The 23,836-nt window shown below is 40.2% G+C and overlaps 1 protein-coding gene across 1 annotated transcript in view; it reads right to left on the bottom strand.

Moving 5' to 3' along the window:
• VPS8 (vacuolar protein sorting 8 homolog (S. cerevisiae)) overlaps positions 1 to 23,836 on the bottom strand; it is a 188,565-nt gene that overhangs the window by 5,796 nt on the left and 158,933 nt on the right. Inside the window, exon 42 of the mRNA XM_012730291.1 lies at positions 21,594 to 21,647. Within this exon, the coding sequence (XP_012585745.1) occupies positions 21,594 to 21,647 (54 nt within the window). The remainder of the gene's footprint in view (positions 1 to 21,593; positions 21,648 to 23,836) is intronic.

Below are 23,836 nucleotides of genomic sequence, written 5' to 3'. Positions count from 1 at the left end.
AACTGGGAAGCAGGGGTTACGGGCATGGGTGGTACATGCCGTTTACTGGGATTCAAACCCTAGCTTTGGGGCCCGTCACCTCCACAGTCCATATGGAGGAAGCAGCCTCCCAATCTCACCTTTGCTCACAGTCTGGTATTTCTGTGATGGGTCGAGTACTGAGGGCCCAAACAGAAACCAGTCAGGGACCCACCAGGTACAGTGCCCTGGGCGTCGGGGGTGTAAGTCAGGTTAATTAAAGACAAAGTGTAAAGGCTGCAGCAGCAAGAAAAGATTTCACCTCACAGAGGTACTTTTATAAAACCTCTGTCTTGAAGACAGAAAAATTCTCATGCAATATACTGTAGTACTTGCTATAAAATGCAAACGGCAGAGGCCACTTACGAGGCTGTGCTGAGAAAAGCTGTGTTGGGCACTGGAGACTTATTACTATGTTTTCTGTTTCACATTGTATCACTAGAGAACTCAGAGGTAAATGGTGCCTTATGTAAAACATGCAACTGCACAGGACTTGGTGGAAATTATTTATGAGTTATTATAACCATATCTGATATAACTTTCCAGACATAACGGTTTTTAAAAATCTACATTTCCTCATTTATTCCATCCTCTTGGAAGCGTTTTGGAGACCAACTCAAATCACTCTGGGAAAGTGAAGGTCATGAAAGATCCTAAGTAGAACATGCTACAGTTAAAAATAGAATCATTCTTTCATCCCACCCTTCCCCAGGAAACACTACACAGCAGGAGTCTATTCTAATGCAGAATAAATGGTACAGCCCCCGGGAGCTTGCTCACTGCGTCAGAAAGAGAAGACTCAAATGATGGTCTAACCCATGTTTTCTGATCCAACAAGTCTCAAATTTTAATATGCATCAGAACCTCTGCGAGCCTTGCTAAATGCCCATTCTGGTTTGCAGACCTGCGGTGGGAAATGAGACTCTGCAGACTTCTGTCCTCATGGGGTTCTAGTGGTAGCAAGACACTCAGATTATGGGTCTTTTACCTTTTCCTTACTCAACTGTGCCAATCAACCAAACAATCAGCCTTTCTTATTTTGATTCTTACAGAATTGCAAGCCCTACAATTATCTTACCAAATAAACAGGACTGTGTAAGGACCAGAAATTATAATGGCCCAAAGTGAATAAAAATTTACAGCCCATTAAGGATCATAACCAGGGTTTCTAACCTGGTCTCTCTGCTGGGAAAGCAGAGAGGTAGGCGTGTGCACACACACAAGCAAGCCCCTGGCTTAAGACCCTGTGACCCCCAGATGAGTGTGCAAGGGTGGCCTGTCATGATCTTGTTCCTCCCCTAGGCCTATACTCTCTTTGGAGAAACCAAGAGGTTTTCCAGACAAGACACCCTTCAGAACTTGAGAGTATGTGTAAAGTACTGAAGTGACAGGACCCTTTTAACACACAGCACCACACTGGGCAGCCACAGACAACTAAGGAGCTGGACTACCCAGAGCCCTCCAGAAGCAAAGTCCCTGCAGGACAGGACAGAGATGCCCCCCGTGTGGCTGGGCCTGGCTGTCCTGTGAGGTGGAAAGCTCCTTGCAGATGTGCTAGGAACCCTGGAGGCTTCCCTGGTCTTAAAGCCCTTGCTTGATAACCGTATTTTTAAGAAGCAAACATTCAGGAATGACTAGTAAATCACTGAAGTAAGGATTTCTGGACTCTTTTCTGGTTCTTCAGGCATGAAAAGTGGGGTGAGGTATGACTGAGGGGAGGAATGGGAAGGCAGCTTGTCGACAGGTGACCATTTAGCTGGATTCCGCCTGCCTCTTCAGGCTCCTGGCTGCTACCTCCACGCCTCAGGAACCGGATCCAGATGGGTGGCTCAACCCGTATTTCTAGAGCCTTTCCTACTAGATTAGGTCCTCGGTACAACAGTGAATAAAATCAAAGAGGAATTTAATCTTATGGCTTCTGGAATATTAAAGCCCCCACCCCACAAAGATCTCACCTTCTCCAGCATGATAAGTGAAGTTTGAGAGGTTAGTGAGGTCTAATGCCAGGGCAGGCCTTGTTCGAAATATGCTCACATTACTTATAATAAACTATCACAACCTGAAAGTGCATTTTTGGTGCAGATTCCACTGCTACACACAGTATGTCGTGAAAGCCTCAGCTGGGCCCTCTGCTGCCCGCCCTCTCCGAGTGCCCTGTCCTCCACAGCTCGGCTTCCCCGTGGCGTGTCCACACATCCTGCTGCACTCACTGGTGTAATATCCCCCCTTAGACCACCCACAACTTGACTGTATCTTACTCATCCTCCTATTCCCAATGCTCTCCACCCAACAAATGCTCAAAACACTCTGTCATGTGTGAAATCACTGGCATTTGCCTATTTTCAACATCTTGGACTTTGTAAAGATTCTTTGTGCTTTCTGGCACATTCTCCCTCTCACTGAAAATATCTATTCTGCTTTATTTATTCTGGGGACAGGATTTTTTTTTTAAATGTCAGAAGACTTAAATATCAACTTCTTTTAAGAAGGAAAGAAGATTTACTAAATGGGTAGAACCTGTGGTTACTGGCCTCTTTCTGTTGTTGCCCTGGTTGTGGATATAGAGCCCTTTGTTCGGTGTGACCGAGCCTGCAGGAGGGGCAGGGCATACTTCCCAAGGGCCCCAACACTGCCAGGCTGGTGGGAAGACCGGGCTCCCGTGGCCGGCTGCCTGAGCCCAAGCCCTGGCTTCACAAGTCACTAGCACCATGATCACAGGCAAGGAACCTGCTTTCTCTGTGCTAGATGTGGTTCTTGGTGTTTGGTGATACAGCTATGACAATAGCTGTGTTACATAAGTGACTAGAAGATTAAGAAAGTAATGCAGGTAAAGGACACAATGACTGCTCGGGACTCTTATGTTCTCCTTCAGTGCCATTAACTGAACTCCTAGGCACTGCGCACAGAGCCAGTCTAGCTGGGATGCTGCTGTGCGCAACTTGTCCTGAGGCAGCCGATGAGATCAAAAGAAAGAGGGCGTCAGAGCACAGTGTAGACAAAACTTGCAAAGAAACAGCTGCAGGAGAGGGCTAAGGGGGGGGGGGGGGCTCGAGAGGGAAATCTTCAGGAAATGGGAGCTCTCTGAGGAGAGGCTTTCTGTCCTGCCTCCTGGTATGCAGTGCTTTGCTTGGCACAGAGCAACTGAGAAATATCTGCTGACCGAGAGGATGAAAACATGAGGGTGAACAAGCAGATTTCTCTTTCTCCCATATTCACTGGGCCTTCTGTAAACCCTCTACAATGCAGCAAGAATACAGCGCGTGGCTTCTGACAGACTTGGGTTCCATCTGGATTCTATGACAACTAGCTTTGAACTTATGTAGCTTCTCCCAGAGTCAGTTTCTTTATCTGTAAAACCCTATTTTGCAGAACTGTGAGCATCAGACATAAGTAGGGGCCATTGCCTCTGTGACGTTCGATGAAAGGCAGCGGTTACTGTGACTGTGTTATCTATACTCCTGGGAGAGGGCCCAGAAGGGAGAACTGAGGTCAGAGCTTGATCTCCAATCCTGTTGTGGCTCCCAGTGTCACCTGTACAGGTGACACTGCCAGCCTGTGTCTGTGTTCTCATTTATCAAAGGGCAACGCTACCTTAGCACACTCTACCTATATGTGTGCGGGTGAGATGTGGGCACCGTGAGAGAACAGGCATTTGGGGCATGGATGCTTCGAGGATGATAGTGATGTTGACTGAAGCTAATCATGGTTTTATTGTTCAATCAGAAGCAAACTAGGGCAACCAATCAGAGACACTGTCACAAAGACCCATGATAGCCCTGGAGAGAAATAATAGATTCAGTCTAAGATGCCGTACAAAGAAACTGATTTGACAAATCAGTGTCATGCACAAAATAAAAGTGGGAGCAACAAAATTTGAGCACAATAAAACTCCCTTCCCAGTATTCGCAGACCATCAAGCACATCACCAGAGAATTGATTAGGAGTGATTTTCCAATTGGAAGAAGAGGAAAAATGCATTTGATACTATCTGCTGGAGCAAATTTCTTTCTTCCTATGTAATGAAGTCCAGTGATAAGAGCTGAAAATTAAACTGCAGCTGAACATTAGAGGAAGTAACAGTGACAGCCCTGGAAATGACCTTGTAACACTCAGCATTAAAGTAAATCTGGTGGAAAATGAGGTCCTGGCAGTCTCGGAGAGCCCCAGGGAGAGGGACAGCAGGCTGACACTGCGCACCAGCACATTTCAAAGCTCAGTGACTCACAGACGTGGTGCAAGTGAGAGCTGTAATTACATCCGCTGGAAGGGAGACGACAAACCAGCACTCTCAGGAGCCACAGACCTCTTAACCAGCACCTCAGGTTTCCACATGAGAAAACCACCATGACCTGCTGCCACCCTGAAGGCTGAGATCCGAGGAACAGGGATCTTCATCATCCCAGGGACCCTTCCGAGTCCCATTCCGTGACAGGGACGACTGTCATGAGGACTGAGCTCTGCTTGTTCACTTCCAACGTTACAGTAAAGAAGGTCCTGAAATCAAATCCCCCACACTTCCTTCCCTTCTCATCTTCCCGCACTAACACAGGAGAGAGTCTGTCAGATATGGGGCAGAGACTTGGTGAAATTCTGTGGCCCTATTATTATGGTCTTTCCTATACTCTAGGAGCTTTCTATTGGCATTTCTGTAATTTGCCTTTTGGGATGGTGGAGAAGATGAGGGGCATAGCTTGTGCTTGGCTTTATTTTAAAAAATTTCTCAATTTTGTTACCGACCTTAGCCAGACTTTTGGCCACCACCTGAGCTGTTTAGAACTAACTTAATATTTAACGCTTTTGCCTAAAATAAAATCTTGGCTTCAGAGTGAAGTCACACTTCCTTCCCACCCATAAATAGAAAAACACCCTTTCTAAAATTCCCCCCTCCACCCACAATAATTTGTTCTCAGAGAACTTGACCTCACAAGGCTATTGTTGGGGGAATGGAGAAGTGGGAGAAGCAGGGGGTGGGAAATGGAAACAACACATTTCCTGCCATCTATTTAGTCTTCTAATAGCTACTTTCATGTTTAGTGTGTATATTAGCTCAGTGAATTAGAATTCATTCACTGTAAATCATATTAAGATAACATTTTTGGAGCAAACATAAGATGCTCTGAGTATATGCGGTATCATGAACTTCCACAGGTAACCTGGGCTACCTGGTGTGCTGGGAGGCTGAGAACAAATCTGCTGGAGGAACCTGCCAGCATCTGTGGTAGCGGGAACATAAATTTAGTGCCACATAAATGCTACATCATTATATTAAGGAAAACAATACATTTTTGTTTGATTTGTCACAAAAAATGAAATATCCCCAAATTTCTTTTTGCTCCCTCACAAAAAGTATCCCCAAATTGACTTAGAGTCTCCAATGCCTGCCCACTACACCCGCCTTTGCTTGGCTACTCCGTGTCTCACCTGCTTTGCAGTAACTATGGAGACACTGTGGTGGTAAAAACTGATGATATGATACTTTAAAAATTGATTAAAAAAAACTGGTTCGGCTATTTTGTTTGCAAAATTTCCTTTGAGCTTTCAGATTACTAGTGTCATTCCTTGACCAAATTCATTAAAGCTTATCTAGTATCTTGACAGAGATGGTAATGACATTGAAGATGATGATGACAACGACCATGATTATAAAGGGTTGGCCATCTTGATATAACTACCTCCTGAGCATGGGCAGCTCAAACTCTCAAACAGATAAAAAAAAAATTGCTGTACAACGTAATGAAAATGTTCTCTGTAATTAGTATTATCTCTAGAAGTCAGGACATAGTCTAAAGAAACAAAAAATGAAAACTCTGGAAAATGAGATGGATGACAGCAAGGTTGGGGTCCTTAACTGCTTTTCTTTCTGAGGGCTCCGTCCTTAGATTCTTGCTACATGGTATATGTGATCATTTCATTCTTGCCTTTTCTTTTTGCTAGTAAAGGAAAAACATCCAGAAACATTTTTATGAAAAGCAGAGTAACAAAGTTACTTCTTAGTGAAGTGATATTTTTCTAATGCTAGTCATAAACTATCCTTTGTAATATTATTGGCCAAATGTTTGCCTTATTAAAAAAATCAAAATAGGCCCTTCCTGGTGGCGCAGCAGGTTAAAGCTCAGCACTAAGAAGCTAAAGCCACTTCCGCATGAGTTTGATTCCCGCCTCCCCCGGAGGTGACCACATGGCGTGGCAGACCTCTCCTGACCCGCCCGCTGCTCCCCTCAGCAGTGTACTTTGTCCATCTGCCTGTGCTGCTCCCCACCTATCTCTGGTGAAGCCTCTCACCACCCCTGAGCCTCTGGCCTGTACCCCAGTTCTGTATGCACAAATAAATAAATCATTTAAAAAAAATCAAAATAGGGAAAGCATTCATTTTATATATGTAATTAAGGTTTGCTTATCTTTGATTATCTAACTGATTGCTGCCTACTTAAGAGAAAAGTCAAACAATTATCTTGATAGATGATGCTATGGGGTAGCAATTAAGATAAAGTGCGCCTCTCAGGGCAGGGTCCTTAATGATTTTCTGCCAGAGTCATTATTCCCAGTATTACTGCCCGCCTTAGCTAGACAGACCTAAAAATGATGACCTGTTAACAAGAGGAATATAGAATCAACTGGGAAGGTCTATTTAACCCTGAAATCAGCAAAACCCATTATGAGTTAACAATGTTAATTACGAACCAAAGAAAAAAGAGCAGTAAGGCACTGAGCTGTACTCTAGTTGTTTCATCAGACACCTATTTGAAAATAGAGAAAAGCTTTTGGATCACTTTTCTTTGTACATCTTGGTTCTTGTGAGGTAAAGGGTAGGAAGTGAAGTGAGAAGACAAAGCCTGTGAATTTAATACAGTAAGATATTGTTTATTATAATTAAAAATAAAGAGCAAACTAGAAATTTCAAAACCCTGCCAACTTTCCCGTTGACTCTATATTCCTCTTGTCAACAGGTCATCATTTTTAGGTCTGTCTAGCTAAGGTGGGCAGTAATACTGGAACTGAAAATGCTTTGGGAATCATGACTCTGGCAGAAAATCATTAAAACTGGCCAGACTAGCTTTCCCATTCTAAGTAAATATAAAAGTGGTGAATATATATGTTGCAGATGCTTCCAAACCTTGGACACATGGCAGAGTAGGACTGCAGTCCTTGACGGAAGGGAAACACACAAAGGGCGTCTGTAATTTTCTTGGAGGCAATTTTGGACTAGGCGCAGGGAGGGAGAGTCCAAGGAGTACATGGAAGACTTGCTGAGCTGAGGAGTCAGAAATATGACCTTGGCTGGGCAGTGTGCTGGGCTTGAAGAGGGGAAGAGTTATGCTGTGAAGTATCTGTAGGAATCTATACAGGGGTTCCTGTATAGTCTTTTGAAAGGCTGACACTCAGCTGCAAGGCAGACAAGACTTCAAAGGCCTGGCAGAGAATAGTTGTTGGGAAGCTGTGAGATATAGGAAGGCTCTGGCAGCTGCAGAGAGTGGAACACATGAAATACTAACCAGTCAAACACCATGGGCATTCAATGAGACCATAAAAAAACATGTATTCGGGGAAAGGATATTCTAGACTGGTCCTAATAAAGCTATAAATACACTTGAAAAATATTTGTCTGATTTAACCCAGATTAATACCCTGTTAGAATAAATGTCAAAGTCTCTAAAGGATAACACCTAAATCCAGCATCTTAACAACATGGCATATAAGCAAAAGTTTCTAGAGATTTGGAGTAGGAAAACGTGACTTACAGCAGCAACATGACAGCAACAGACTCAGAGATGACAAGATACTTGTTAGTAGATAAGGAATTTAAAACATCAATTTTATAATTATGTTTAGTGATGTAAAGAAAAAAATCAACCTACTAATCATATAGCTGAACAATCCCCATTAGCAAAATGGAAACTATAAAAGAACTAAAGGACAAATATTTTAGGTTTCGATATTTTATGTTAAGTAGTAAAGTATTAACTCTAACCAGACTGTGGTAAGGTAAAAATACATTATGTAGTTCCTAGACTTACACTGAAATAATTTAAAAAAGAGAGAGGTGGCTTAAAAAGCAATACAAGAATAAAAATAAACATCTTAAAATATTCAAATGATGAACAACACGAGAGGGAAGAAGAAACAGAGGAAATGCAGAAATACAAATAAATGGGAAGAAAGTGATATGGCAGAGATATCTAAATGCTACATTACATTACATTAAAATAGATTAAACTCTTCAGTTGAAAAGCAAACATCAAACGATTTAAAAAGTCAGACTCAATCATACAATGTTTTCAAGGAATATATTTTAACTACAAAGACAAAAATAAACTGACAGCTAAAAGATGAAAAAAAATAAAATCAAAACACTAATCATAACAAAGCTTGAATGTCTTATTTGAATAAATAATAGACTCTGACATAGGACTAGAGGCTAAGAGGAACATTTCAAATGATAATGACATACATGCCAGGAATATATAAAGATAATTAACCTATATGTGCTAACAGTACATCTTCAAATTACACCAGAGAATGACAGAACCAAAGGAGACAGACAAATCAACAATCCTAGTTGGAAACTTTTTAACTCCTTCACTAAGTAGTTAATGCAATAACTAGAGTACAAATTACTAATCATACAGAAGAAAATGTGCCTCACTTAATGGACACTTACAGTAAGAATCACATCCAACAACTGAAGGTTATGTTTGTTTTTAGATGTACAAATAATATTCACTTAGAAAGACTATACTTGCCCATAAAAGACGTTCCAAAGATTGAAAACTCATGGAATATGCTATCTGACCACAGCAGTGTTAAGTTAGAAATCCAATACAATCTAGAAAATTTATCAAATACTTGAAAATGAAAATAACATATTCTTAAAAAGATTTATTTATTTATGCATACAAGAACTGGGGTCAGAGGCGTGGGATTTTAATAACCAGTAAAAGAAAGAAACTACAATGTACATTAGAAAATATTTCAAGGAAATAGTATGAAAATACATTACCAAATTTGTGGGATGCAGCTAAAGTGCTTAGAAATTTATAGCTAAAAATTTTTATATTAGATAAGAAAAAGGTTAACATTTATGATCTAAGTTTTGTCTTAAGATATTAAAAAAGAAAAGCAAATTAAATCCAAGTAGAATGAAAGCAAAAATAACGAAATGGAAGTATGAACTGCCAAGGTATTAGATATGAAAAATTCACTGAATGATTTTGAAAGCAGCTTTGATGCTGCAGAAGAATGGGTTAATTTGAAGACAGGACAATAGAAACTTTCTGTGGAAACACAGACAGAAAATACAGTCACACATCACTTAGTGATGTTTTGGTCAACAATGGTAGTCCCAATGGGGTATACAATACAATCTAGGTATTAGTAGGCTATACCATCTAGGTTTATGAAATTGCACTCAATATTCACACAATGACAAAACTACCTAATGATGTAGAATTTTTGCCAGTTAAGTGATGCATGACTATGTGGTAAAAATAATGAAAAAGCCTAATGATCAGTCAACTGTGAAACAACATTAACCTGTTAAAGACAAATGGTATCTAGAGGCCCAGAAGAACAGAGATCAAGACAGAAAATACATTTCAAGAAATAATGGCCAAAAGTTTTCCACACTTGATGAAAGCCATAAACATTTAGATCCAAAAATTCTTAATGAACCCTAAGAAAGAAGACCACATGTAGGTGCATCACTACTGAACCAAAGATAAAACACTGAAAGCAGCCAGAAAGAAAAAAGAAGAATTATATACAAGGTGTTACTTATTGGCTTCCCTGGAAAAAAGACTGAGATGGAGAGAGATATGCCAGAAGTTACTGGTGAGTATTTGGAAAGAAGATCTGTAAGAAAGTAAAGGAAGCAGAACTGGACCGAGAGAGAAGCTAAACTGTGATGCAATCACTGTAACGGCCCCAGATGATCCCGAGGAGAGCTCTGGAGACAATATATCCTTGAAGACAATGTATTTTGGCTTGTCACCTTTCAGTGACTAGTCATTAGAGGTAGGCTGCCTGGAAGAGGCTGTTGCTGTTGACAGGATAGAATATTCCTTAAGAAGGATTAGCTGAGAGTTATCAGTTGCTTGAATTTCCAATAGATGAGGGAATGATTCCTTCTCATTTTCCCAAAGACATGAGAAGCAGGCACCAGAGCATCCATGACATGGGAAAACAATGATCCAAGTTGCCACTGATGCCTTATAGAAGCAATGCAAGCCATACAACAATGGAATGAAATTTTTTAAGAGCTCGGAAACATGCATTATAATCGTGCCAGACATTTTAGAAGTATGACAGTCTGTAAAAGTCCCTCAAAAGGGAAAATCCCTTTGTAGAAAGAAGTGACACTTTGGCTCAGGCGCTCCCTGGTCCCGCAGTGCCTATGCAGGACTCCTGTGCTCGTAAGCATGTTATGCCAGGTAGACAGGCCCCTGCATGCACTTCTCAGTAAGTTTCAGGACCATCAGTGTAAAGTTTACCAAGTGTTTCTGACATGATTGTGTAAATTGTAAGGAATCACATAGGAAATGTTTTTTCCCTGGGAATCAAGGTGAATATGAGGAATAAAAATTGAGGCAATACAAATATGGACTTGAGTAATTATGAAGTAATGACTTAAGCATTATCTGCTTTCAGTATGGAGATGAAAAGGTTTTCACTCAAGGTTCATTCTTACTAAATGCTTTTAAGCTATTACTGAATCCTATTCAGGTCTATTTTCATTTTTCTCTGACACCCCAAGTATTTATTCCTGTCTTTTTCTGTTGTGTACCTACTGAAAGTTGCTTCAAAACAGAAGCAACAAGTTGAGAAGTTCAGCCAGATATCAAAAACAGTAGCAAAGGGAAGCAACGCATGTCAAGTGCACAAGGAAAAGAGGGGAAGGGAGAATATATAATATTCTATATAATATATATATTCTATATATATTATATAATATATAATATATGGAAAAGAGGGGAAGGGAGAATATATAATATAGGTGTGGTTATACTTAGGAAACTGAGAAATTTCTTTGGTTAAAGGAAAGGAAGAAAAGGATGAAATGCAGGCTGATGATTCAACGAAAGCCTTGACTGTCAATCCACAACTATTCATACTGAACATTCTTAGCAACAGGGAGGCAGAGGTTTTCTAATCACTAGCAGAGAGGTAGAGGATGGACTGGAGCTCCAGAAGACAAGGCAGTGGGATAGTAAAGGTACATATAGAACAGGGGATGACGACAGAAATGCAGAGAAGAGATGGCTGGCACGATTGAAGGCAGCTTCCTAGAGCTAACTGTAAAATGCAAAGAGTACTCCTTGGAATTAGGTAATTTCTTCCTTCCAAAGATCACAGGGGAATTCCTGTATAATTTCACTTTCTCTTCTATATTGTTGTGAAGTTTCCAGAGACAGATATGAACAGTCCCATTTAGAATGAAAAAAATTGAGCCAGTTTTAACTGACTCATTGAATAGATGAACATCTTAAGCTATTTAACCATGTAGAATAGGGTTTTCCTCTAAGGATATGCTATATCCGGAATAAAACCTACACTAGTAAATTATTTCACTATGAAAACAGGAAGCTAAAATTTATTCATGTCACAACAGATGGGCCAATGTAAATCACATGAGAGTGCCCTAGGATATGTGTACAAAACAACATACTAAAGTCCCAAGGCAGGGACTTGTCAGACAGGACAGACTGGACTAGACATTAACCCACATTTTGCCCTTACTTTCTCATCCATTGCTTGGTTTTAACCAAATGAGGTTCCTCACTGTTCCCTGAACATACTCAATCCCATGTTCTGATACTATTATGAAGATTGTGAGCTTTCAGGGATGACACTTGATTGATGCAGAGATCCAGACAAGGCTCTGCCTGCAGTAACAAGTATCAGCCACCAGAAAGTCCAGCATACACTAGAGCAGTTCAAACTCTGCAAAGCTCTGCTGTTTGGATTTCATGACCTTTACTGAAGATGATAATTCAGCACAGTGCAATTAGGCCTACTGAATTGTTTTGATGCATGATAAAAGGGATTAGATGCTGTCACACACCCTGCTAAGAAAAAAAGACACCTCCCAGATAATGTGGGAAGTGCCTAAAAGTTTCATCAGGAAAAACTGTTGGAGGAAAAGCCCCTCATCAACACTCTAAACTGTGCTTGGTCAACACTCCAGATGGCAGTAGGATTCCAAATTCTAAGGAGAGGCAGATATGATATGGTAGACTTGTTGCAATAAGGGAGTTCCTTCCATCCACTGAGGGTACAAAGATGGACTAAAGGACACCCTTGGGCTCTGAGATGGTCTCACCAACTACTGCCCCAGAGAGACTTGTATCATCTGACCAGTGGAAACACTCCTGTCAACTGCTCACAAAGGAGTGTCATAATAAGAAACAGAAGAAATCACTTACATGGACTCTCAATTCCTATATACTGTGGTGACTAATGTGACCAAGGTCTCTGATGATAAGCTGCAGAGTTCTAATCTTGGCATTTTTCTGTACACATATTTTATCAATGACTTGGATAAAGATAAAAGAGGCCAATGCATGAAAAAAGCCCCTGTGATTTCCAAAGGTTATAAACTCAAAACACTGTAAGAAATACGTGCCACTTGGCTCTAAAAACCAAGAGAATTTATACAGGATAGGATCAGTAACATATGTGAGGAGAATTAGGAGTTTGATATCAACATGCTCATTGTGAGTCAAACATGCAAAATGGCTGCTAAACAAGTTAATGTGCTTTTGGTTCCATTTACAGAAATAAAGCAAAGTGATGATCTCATCCTCTAAAATGATCTGCCCTGAATTTCAGTGGTGGGTGGTGAAAAAGTGTGGTATGACAGGGTAGAGTTAATGAGGAAAGAATCTGTGGACCCTCTGCCTAGAGAAGAGACTAGAAGTGTCTGCATGGCCACAACACATGAAGGACTGGACAGGCTATTATCTGAAAGGGGGACTGGACATCATTTTGGTGGCTTCCTGAATAAACAGGTAGAGAGGGGTCACCCAACATAAAGAATTATTGCTATCTTAGGACTTTTAAAGAGGGGAAATCCTGCCATAGGGGGTGGTTCTCAAACTGAAGTAGGATACTGCTTGTTAGAAAGAGATGAGGAGAGATATTTCCCATCAGAACAGCACGAGGATGGTCTCCCCAAGGAAATTGGTGAAAACTTAAAAAAGATCTCCAACTAAAGATTTTGAAGATGATCCTAAAGATGAAGAACACATAAAGAAGTAACTATTAAAATATATGCAAATTTGGCAAAAAAGGTCAGTCAGTGACAACTGAAGTACAGATGTGACTCTGGTGTGAGGTATCTGACTGCTGCTTCCCCATCCTCCTAGCTTATGGAGGCAGAAACTCCAACCCAAGATTTAACTCCTCCGCCCCACACTGGAGGGTTTTCTTCCTGGTAGGAACAGGACTCCAGCATTTCTCACTCTTCTTCAGTACATGTGACTGACGTTAAGACCTAGGCAAGCTCAGGCACCAAGTGTTGGGTCTCTCTTGTGCCCTGACTACAAGGGCACTGTAAAATCTGGGTCCCTGACCCCCTCATGTACTGGCTTCTGAAGCAGTAGCTCCCACCAGGAAAGAAAAACAAGAGGCTCAGGCTTCTTCTCATTCCAGTGGGCATTCAAGTATGTGAGTGCAGGTGTCATCCCCAGAGAAGCTTGGCTTTGTACTACTCTGGTAAGAGCCATGGTTCAGAGATTTTTCCTTGTGAGAGAAGCAGGCAGTAAAACGACCTACTCTCCTCCCAATGGAATTGACATCAAATCTGCAAATGAGTATGAAGTTCAATCCTAAGTATACCCAGAAGAGCAGTGGAGGCTGTGGGAAAAGGCAACTGGGAGAAGGTTGAGGGGCTTAATAGGGACACAACCTAGGCTGTAGGCCAAATACTTTGCAAGGAGAACTGAAGGCAATGACAGCTAGGAGGAGCCCCTGTGAGATCAACACAAATACTGAAAACAGATTTCAGAAATTATCTCTAAGCCATTAGATTTGACTGGATTCACTGTAGAGCAATTTATGTCCTGGGGTATTGTTGAAAACAACACAGCAATCACAGTTTAACGGCTGAGTATAGTCAGGGGAAAAAGAAAGAGCCCATCAGTACTTCTGCCTCCTCGGCAGTCTGAGGGCAACCCAGTCCATAACCCATGGCTGTGCTTTGTGAGGAGCAATATCGGAACAGCACTCGTATGCATCGCTGGTGTAATGTAAACTGCATAGATATTCTGGAATAAAATTTGGCAGTACCTTACAAAACTAAACATTCACTTACCACTGACCCAGCGAGACATGCTCCTTGGCTCTCAAACTTATGTCCCCACAAAAACCTTCATACAAATGATTGTACCAGTTTTACAGACAATTGCTACCAAGGTGTCCTTTAATAATAAGTGATAGAAGCAACCAAGGTGTCCTTTAATAATAAGTGATAGGACAGAGTGCAGTATTTGTAGATAATGGAAGATTATTCAATACTAAAAAGAAATCATAACTACCAAGCCTCTAGAATACATGGAGGAAACTATGGAAACTGAAATGATTAGCAGTTGCCAGAAGTTTTTCAGGGAAGGATAAATAGGTGGACCATGGGATTTTGGGGGTACTAAAACTAGTTGGAATGATACTGTAATGATGGATACATCTTATCCTTTTAAATAGATTTTTTTAAGTATTCAGAAATGGGGTACAGGCCAGAGGTGCAGGGGTGGTGAAAGCATTCACCAGAGACAGAGTGGGGAGCAGAACAGGCTGATCGATGAAGTACACTGCTGAGGGGAGCAGTGGGTGAGACAAGAGAGGTCTGCTGTGCCATGTGGATCACCTCTGGGGTTAGGGATAGAACTTACTCTGAAGCGGCTGCTGCTAGCTTGCAGTGCTGTGTCCTAACCCATTGTGCCACTAGGGAGGGACTGATGGATACATCTTATTACACATTTGTCAGAACCCTTAATAATAGTGTATCTAATGTTGGCTCATCAAGTGTAATAAATCCACAATTTGATATTATACTAAATCAGTACCAAATCTGATAAATCAAAGCAAGATATTAGAGGAAACCTGGAGGCTGGTGCAAAACAGGGGAGGGAGATATATGGGAACTCTGTATTTCTGCTTAATTTTTCTTTAAACCTAAAATTACTCTAAAAAATAAAGTCTGTTAAGAAGCATTGAGGGCCCTCCGTGGTGGCACAGTGGGTTAAAGCACAGCACTAAGAAGCTAAAGCCACTTCCGCATGAGTTCGATCCCTGCCTGCCCCGGAGGTGACCACATGGCGTGGCAGACCTCTCCTGATCCGCCCGCTGCTCCCCTCAGCAGTGTACTTCATCCGTCTGCCTGCTCTGCTCCCCACTCTGTCTCTGGTGGGTCCTCTCACCCTCCACATCTCTGGCCTGTACCCCAGTTCCATATGAATAAATAAATCTTTAAAAAAAATCACAATAAAAAAAAAAAGAAGCATTGAGAAATCAAAACATTACATTAGGAAATATTCACTTAATGCAAAAGTAATGGTAAGGAGTAGATGTGTACTATGGAGAAGAATCCAGAGGCTTTAAAACCCTCAGCTGGTCTCCTCTCTCAGGCCAGAAGATATGTACAATTATGGGCAACAAAAGCGAGCACCACAAATAGTCACTACAGTCCCTCTCAGGAACCGTGTCCAGCTGACAGCCTCTCCCTCTCACAGAGGACACATGAGTAGTTTTGGAAAAGCACAGGTTCGGAACTTCACATTATATCATGGAGAAGAATAAGGGAAGAATCTGGCATCTGCAGTCAGACTCCTGACTTTTTAAAACTTTACTTGAGCCCTGAACTCCTGGAAAACAGCAACATTTAATAAAGCTCTCCACCCTGCTGTATTCTGGAAATCAGCTTGCTGTAAAGAAGCATTCCCTGCCCTCCATGAGACCGAAAAGGCTCACTCAACCCTTATATTTTACCTATGACAAGGCCAGACACAAAAGCATCAAATTTCCATTCTTTGTCTCATAAAAGATGAGCTGAGTGGAACAAAATGCTTACCAACTGATGATCAAAATTCAGAGAAGCTTCTCTCACTTCCCAAGCCTGACCCACACTGAGCCAGCATACAACTGGTCCTCAGTGGCTCTTCTGAGGACCTGCTGACAATGAGGAAAGCATTTCTGATCCACTGTGGACTCCATCATCTACTCCCCCACACCTGGTTCTTTCTAACCTTGTTTACTGTCCCTATAAAATAAATTTCCTTTCTTTTTACATCATTTTGTGCCAAATCACTTTCAGATCCTATGCTCCCTTTGTTGTAGTTCCTCCACTTTGTTGCAATACTCCCCTCTCCTTACTGCAATAATTGTTATGAATAAAGTCTCCCTTAAGTCCAAATTTGTTTTTCTTTTATAAACAAGATCTGTTACTTCAAGTTGGATAACTCAGCATATCAATGAACATATTGCTTGAGTTTAATACAGCAACAGACTCCTGAGATTTGAACACTCCAACAGATTTAAAAATCAACCAGTCCAACATTTTATCCATGGCAGGAATCCCTCTGTAACAGCTTTGAGTAACAAATATCCTACATTGATCAAATACCTCTGGTAACAGGCAGTGCCATATTACACAGGTGATTTGTAGAAAATTCTTGCAGCAAGGTGACATTTCCATCACTTTGTGTCTACCATGATGTGAACTGCATGCAATGCCTATGCTTCCTCCCTTTAGATGCCTTTAGGTGGCTGAAAGCAATGGCAGCCCAACTTCTTTGTATCGGTACATGGCTTGCAGGGCTCTTCCACCCTGCCTATGTAAAAACAAAGGCTAAGTTAACCTAAAAAGATAAACACATGCCTTTTGCAGCAACAAGGATGGAGCTGGAAGGGATCATGATTAGTGAAATAAGCCAGAAAGAAAAGGAAAAATACCGGATGGCTTCACTCATAGCAGGAGTATAAAGGATGGACCAGGCGAGAAAATAATAATAATGAACAACTATATACCAGAGACTTTTTAGGGGGGTGGCGGGGGGAATGGGATCAAAAACGGTGCGGGGAGGGAAGTGCACTGGACTATGGCGATGGCACATAGGTGAATTGGTGGTGGGAAGTCCACAGGGATTACAACTGTGATGGAAAAAGGCACAAAATGATGTAAAAATAAACAATATAAAAAAAAAAAACCAAAGGCTGAATTATGTTCTGTTTTTTATGTGTGTGTGTGTGTGTGTATATATATATATATATATATACACCCAGTAGAGGCACTGAAGTAACTTTTGGATGTAAGTTCTACTAAGCCAAATACTCTAAAGAAAGAGACAGCACACCCCATCACAGGTTATCATTTTGCTGTGTATGAGGACTTGCAGCTGTGCAGAAGAGTTCAGGGTGACGCATAAAAAGGGAAATGAGCCTGTACTTAAGCCACCAACTGATGATGGCTATCTGCCATCTATCTTTGAGCTCTCTTCTCTTCATTTCATGTCTCCCTTGAATTAGTGAAACTATCAACCAGCCATTCCTAGGGCTAGTCAGGGGAGACACTGCAGCCAGCTTTTCCTGTTGTTATGGAAACAGTTGTTTTATGAGACTTTTTTCCTAAAAGAAAGAAAAAGCCAACCAAACTCTGTGATTCAATAAAAGTCAAGAGCAAGTATTGTCTACATTCCTGACATGAGTGGCAAGACTGGGAATTGGTTATAAAAATTTTATTTCACCAGAACACTTGGAACAACAAAAAATCAGCCCAAGTTCTTATAATAAACTTGGAATACTTGAGAAAACTAATAACCAATTTTCAGGGCGGTCTGGCTATTAAACCTACCATTTCAGTCACCATCAACTTATAAATGTGTTGACAGCAAGATTATATTTCATTGACCTTTGTGCCTCCAGGGTCTGGCACCTTGAAGGTGTATTGAGTCTTTGCTGAATTTACCAAGAACAGAAAGGCTTTCCACTCTGCCATTCCCCATACCTTGTCCCTAATTGGAAGAAATCACTCTAAGGAGATCAATTGTGGACTCTTCCAGAGGGTTCCAACAACCTAAAGATACTCTTCAATCATTCTGGCCCTTCAGGCTCCTGCAGACACAGCAGCAGAGAAAGCTCATCCAAAACGGACTGGCTCAGACAGTAGCCAGATTGTAGCCCTATTTTTGTGATCAAGAAAGAATGGCACATGGTATGGGATACAGTGGTGGTGGGAAGGGTGTGGTGATGCTCTCTGAGGAGGTATAAACCTATTCCCCTGAATCATGCATAGAGATGGAAACCAATATTACCATAAGTAAATTAATTTTTAAAGAGAGAGAAGACAAACCTGCTTTCCCTATAGGCTATACAAATTTCTGGCTTGTGCTCCTTTATTTGTCAAGAAGAGCTACAGCACAGCTGAGTGGGTTCTGATGCTGCTTTCGCCTAATTCTCGAAATTTCTTCAATCCTTCTCAAACAATGTGTACATATCCAACTTGGCTCCATTTTAAGAAGTTCACTGAAATGGACTTTTATAGCATTTTTTTTTTGGCTAAGGAAATATTTCCTGATTTAGAAATTTCTGTCACCCATGATCAAACACTGAAAAAGTGCTAGAGAAGCATCTGTATCTTCCAACTGTATTACTGAGTTATCAGATCCTATTAAGAAGAAACTTAATACCTGTAAATTAAATATATACTTTATATATTTGACGCATTTATGGAATTGAAAGTATCTAAAATGCAAAATGCCTGTGATGCAAAAAGCTGTCATACATACATACTGATGGAATCTGCCAGATTCTGACACATGAAAGCCGAGTAGGGCAGCAACTCGTACACGAGACCCCATCCCCAGGTAGCAGCACCCTACCAGCACAGCTCCCACTCGCAGTACTTGAATCTGGCCCTTGGCAAGGCCAATATTGACAGCACAGTCATCAAACACTTTCTTCAGTTATTGGTCAACAGAGAATCTTTGGCTCAGATCAAGAACACTACTGCTCCTTTGTGTTTCTTACACATGTCACTTTGGCAGCCATTCTATTCAACAGATACTGCTGGTGCTTCCATCTGTCAATGCCACTTTGGAAAAAGTGACTGTTGCTCAGGATAATAACCAGAATATGTATGTAGATGTGCAGATATATAGGCATACAAAACCAAAACCATACATGTGCACATATAAACATATCACAAAGAAATATATACCCGCCTTGGGAAGTAACCACGAGGTGCTCTCACTTAAAGAACTCTGATCTAGTTTCAACAGTAAGGAACTCACCAGGCTGGGAATTTAAATCTGGATGGAAATAATATTTGTTTTCTTTCAGTTTTCCAGGCCAGAGACTTTTTTCCTCTCCATTTTCCGTAACAACTCTGAAGTGCTATGGAATCTCCTTTTAGTATTTTGCATTCATGAATGTACTTTGTTCTACATTTACAAATACAACAGTAAATAAAACTAATGATATTCCTGCCCTTATGAGCCATACAGTTGAATGGGATATATAGGAGTATATACACACATGTCATAAGACAGGTAGGAATGTTTATTGTAAGGGTTAGTTGAGGGTGTTATGAGAGCTTAAAAATGGAAGGATATTAACTCAAATTTAGGGTATCAGAAAAGGTTTTCTGATAGAAAAAGATAATCAGACTTGAATCTATCCCATTTCCTCATTCTATGAACATAGCCAAGGTTAAGAGTTCTTTTCTTTGCCTGGTCAGCCATCCTATTCTTATAACTTATAATTTTTTAAAAATTATTTTTATTTGTTTTTTATACTGTTCTTCATTTTATGCATTTTTTCATCTCAGTTGTAGTCCCCGTGGACTTTCTGCCACCAATTCACCTATGTGCTATCAACATAGTCCCGTGCACTCTTCTTCCCTCAGTTTTGATCCCATTACTCTCTCCACCTTCGTAGAATGCCTCTGTTTTTACTTTATTACAATTGCTTCCCTCCGCCACCCACCCCCATCCCTTAAGCTTCTGTTATGAGTGACTTTTATGCTTCTAATCTCATCTTTGACAGAAACCCTTCTCCTCAAGCAACTCACAAACTGGATTCGATGTTGCTGAGTCTTCCACTGATCTTTCACACTTTTGCATGCCCCTTTATTTAAGACATAGAGAATCACCCCCACTTCCTAAAATGTGTTGTGCTCACCAGCTAGCCATTACAGCTCAAGTTCAATCCCCAGCCAGGGAGCTGACCTACAGGGCGCAGCAGACCTCTCCTGTTCCGCCCGCTCCTCCCCTCAGCAGTGTACTTTGTCAGTCTCCCTGTTCTTCTCCCCACTCTGTCCTGGTGAAACCTCTCACCTCCCATACCTCTGGCCTGCACCCCAGTCCTTGTATGCATAAATAATCTTTAAAACAACAAACAAAAAAGAATATCTAATTGGGAGGCTTGTATTTTACAGTAATAGTTGAATGCTTATTACGTGTGAATAATTTCCTGAGTACTGAATATGTGTCAAGCACATTGTTAGGCACTTAAATAGTATCTTATTTAATCGTCAGCACAATTCTGGAGATAGCATCATCATTTCACAGAGGAAATGGAGAGGCTGACCTATTCAAGGTTACTCAGATAAACAAGTAGTAAGAGTCAAAGTTTGAACCCTGGTCTGGTTGAATGCAAAGTACATGTTTTTAAATACTACTTCAGAAGTATGTCCCCTAGCTAACTTGAGAGGTTAGGCAAAAACATTTCCCTCTGGATTCCAATTTGCTCATTTGTTTGCTGAGTGAGACAATGACATAAGCCCTTTCCAGCTCTGCAGGTTACAGTGTGACAGTTCTAAGCAGCAACAATAATCACCTCAGCCTTGCCTGCCCTCGCTGCAAGAGTGAGTTTTCATGAAGCATACTCTTGGGGTTTTCAAATAGCATATTCTGCTTATATTCTTTTTCTTTTGAAAAAGTCCCAAGAGATGCTGAAGGCACAGAAAAGGGACTCATTTTGACATATTGCTTTGAAACTAGAACCTGCTGTTAGTCAACAGAGCCAGCAAGTTGTTATTTTTCTTCTACAATCCTTTGTGGGCAAGGACTGGCTGAAACTGTAAAAAAGGGCAAAAAGAGAACTTACATCCATGGACAATTCAACTACCAGAGAAATAAAAATGGTAAAAGGAAACAGTGAAAATGCAGTCTGTTCACCACATTTCAACAGCAGTGTTGCAGGTGCAGCTGGATAAAGAAAAGGATTTAGTGGTTCTCTTGACATTATGGGAGGATTGCTCAGTTGCAAGACTCATACTCTATGTGTGCCACAAAATTTACAGCCTGGGATTGCAGCAGCAGAGATTCTATCCCACAAGTATTTATTGAGGACTTTCTCACGTAGAATGTGCATAAATGTTAACACCTCAGGCAGCTTTTTTTTTTGGCACAGCTATATGGAGGAAAGTACATTATTAAGAAAAGCTCTAGTCCTGTTGTTATGCACTAGGGAGTCAATCAGAGAGAACAGCAGTAAGATGATTAAACATCACTGTCATTTTCAGAAAATTGTTCAATATAGGAGAATAAACACACAGAAAAGAGTTTTTATCTTTAAATCTCACTGACCTTCTTAACAGCAGTATCTCCTTTAGATGGGTGACAAGATGGAGACATTTTTACCTGGGGAAAAAGTAAAACATTTTAATATCTTCTTAGTTACAATTTAGTTATATTTCACTAACACTAAAAAAAAAAAAAAACTCAACTAGAATTATTGTAACTGAGATAAAAGAGTTATTTTTCAGAGGAGCAATAAACAGGTTCATTGATGACATTCCTTTGATATTTTTCTGGAGATTAAAAAGTCAGTAGTTCACTAAGAAAAAAAAGTGGAGTAAAAAAAAGTGGAACAGATGGTCCAAGTTGGTTTTAACCAATGGTGAGCAAACAAACAGACATGGATTTTTGTTGACAATGTTAATCAGCTGATTCAGTGCACACTAAAATTTCTTTCAGAGGGCAATTCAAAGCATCTCTTGTGATTTAATATCACTTTTAAGTGAAACATGCAGCAACGAGTTTGATAATTATAGTGAAGGATTGAGAAAAACTATCAGCTAAGTCTAATAAAAGGATATTTAGCCCAAGGAAAAAAGATTGGTGGTACATGAAGATCTTCAAGTAACAAGTGTTGAAAAAGATGGTCAGATTAAACAACAAGCCCCAAGGATATGATACACGCAAAAAACATACTGTAACTATAAAGACACAGGTCAAACACAAAAGGACTGGGGTGATATACCATGATAGCACTAGATCTCAGAGTACCAGTCTTCAGGGATAAAGAAAATAATTTCATATTAGTAAAAAGTGAATTTATGAGGATATAAGAATCCAAAATACCTATGAATCTAATAGCTTAAAAGTTTCTGCATAATGAAAGAAACCACTGTTAAAATGAAAATGCAATCTACCAAATAGAACATAGTTGCAGACCATATTATCAAGGGGTTAGCATAAAAAATACATGACCAACTCATAGAAGTCAGCAGCATCAAAATAAATAACCCAATTTAGAAAAAGGGCAGAGAATCTTAATAGACATTTCACCGAAGAAGACATACAGATGACCAACAACACATGAAAAGATGTTCTTTGTTGCTTATTATTAGGGTAGTACAGATAGAAGCTGCCATGAGGTTTAACCTCATATCTGACAGAATGGGTATTATCAAAAAGACACAAGTGCCAGCAAGGATGTGGAGAAAAGGGAACCCTTGTACATTGTGGGTGGAAATGTAAACTGGCCCAGCCACGATAGAAACAGAATAGCTACTATGGAAAAATAGAACCAGCACTTGATCCAACAATTCTACTCCTGAATGTTTCCTGAAGAATATGAAAATACAAACTAGAATATGTACAAGTATCCTTATGTTCATTGTATCATTATTCACAACTGTTATGATATGGAGCCTATGTGTCCCTAATAAGTGAATGGATAACACAATGGCATAGCACTCTGTATCAGTAGAATAAACAAACAAACAAACCCAAATGTTGAAAAGCAGACTGGTGTGAAAGTTATTCTATGTTGGGTACCAGGGGATAGAATGTGGAAGAATTGGGGAGATGTTCCTTAAGGGTACAGATTTACAACTAGTAGATAAGTCCTTGATACTTCAGGCACTAAACTGAGATTTTGGTCAACAATACTGTATTATCAACACAGCAAAGAAATGGTAATTATGGCACATAAAAAGGTGTTAATTAAACTACTGTAGTGATCATTCTGCAACATATGAATGTATCAGACCAATACCTTGTACAGCTCAAACTTATACTATATCTCAACTAAAAAAACCTGTAAAAAAGGACATTGAAAAGTTATACAACACAATCACTTTGGCCAGATGGACATTAATGGAATATTCCACCTCACAAAAGCAGAATACATATTCTCCTGAAGTACACACAATTATCAATACAGGCCTTTTCTGGCAATAACTCACAATAACTTAAAATTATTCAAGTCATATAAAGAATATTATCTGACTACACTAAAAATAAATTAGATAGCAATATTAGAAAGATTTATGGGAAAATTCCCAAATGTTTAGGAAGTAACATATCTCCAAATAACCAATGGACCAAGGAAGAAATAAAAAGAAAATTAGATCCTAGTAATCCACAACCTACTAAAGCTGAATCATGAAGAAATAAAATAAGAGTAGGTTAATGACTAGTAAGAATATTGACTTGGTAATCAAAACCTCCCAACAAAGAAAAGCCTTGCATCAGATAGTTTTATTGAAGAATTGTAAAAAACACTTATGAGTTAATGTCAGTCCTTCCAAACTTCTCCAATG

The sequence above is a fragment of the Condylura cristata genome, unplaced genomic scaffold (assembly GCF_000260355.1).
Source record: "Condylura cristata isolate star-nosed mole 26May11 unplaced genomic scaffold, ConCri1.0 scaffold00003, whole genome shotgun sequence".
Lineage (NCBI taxonomy): Eukaryota > Metazoa > Chordata > Mammalia > Eulipotyphla > Talpidae > Condylura > Condylura cristata.
Note: the sequence above shows the minus strand (reverse complement) of the source record. Positions and strands in the feature narration are given on the sequence as shown.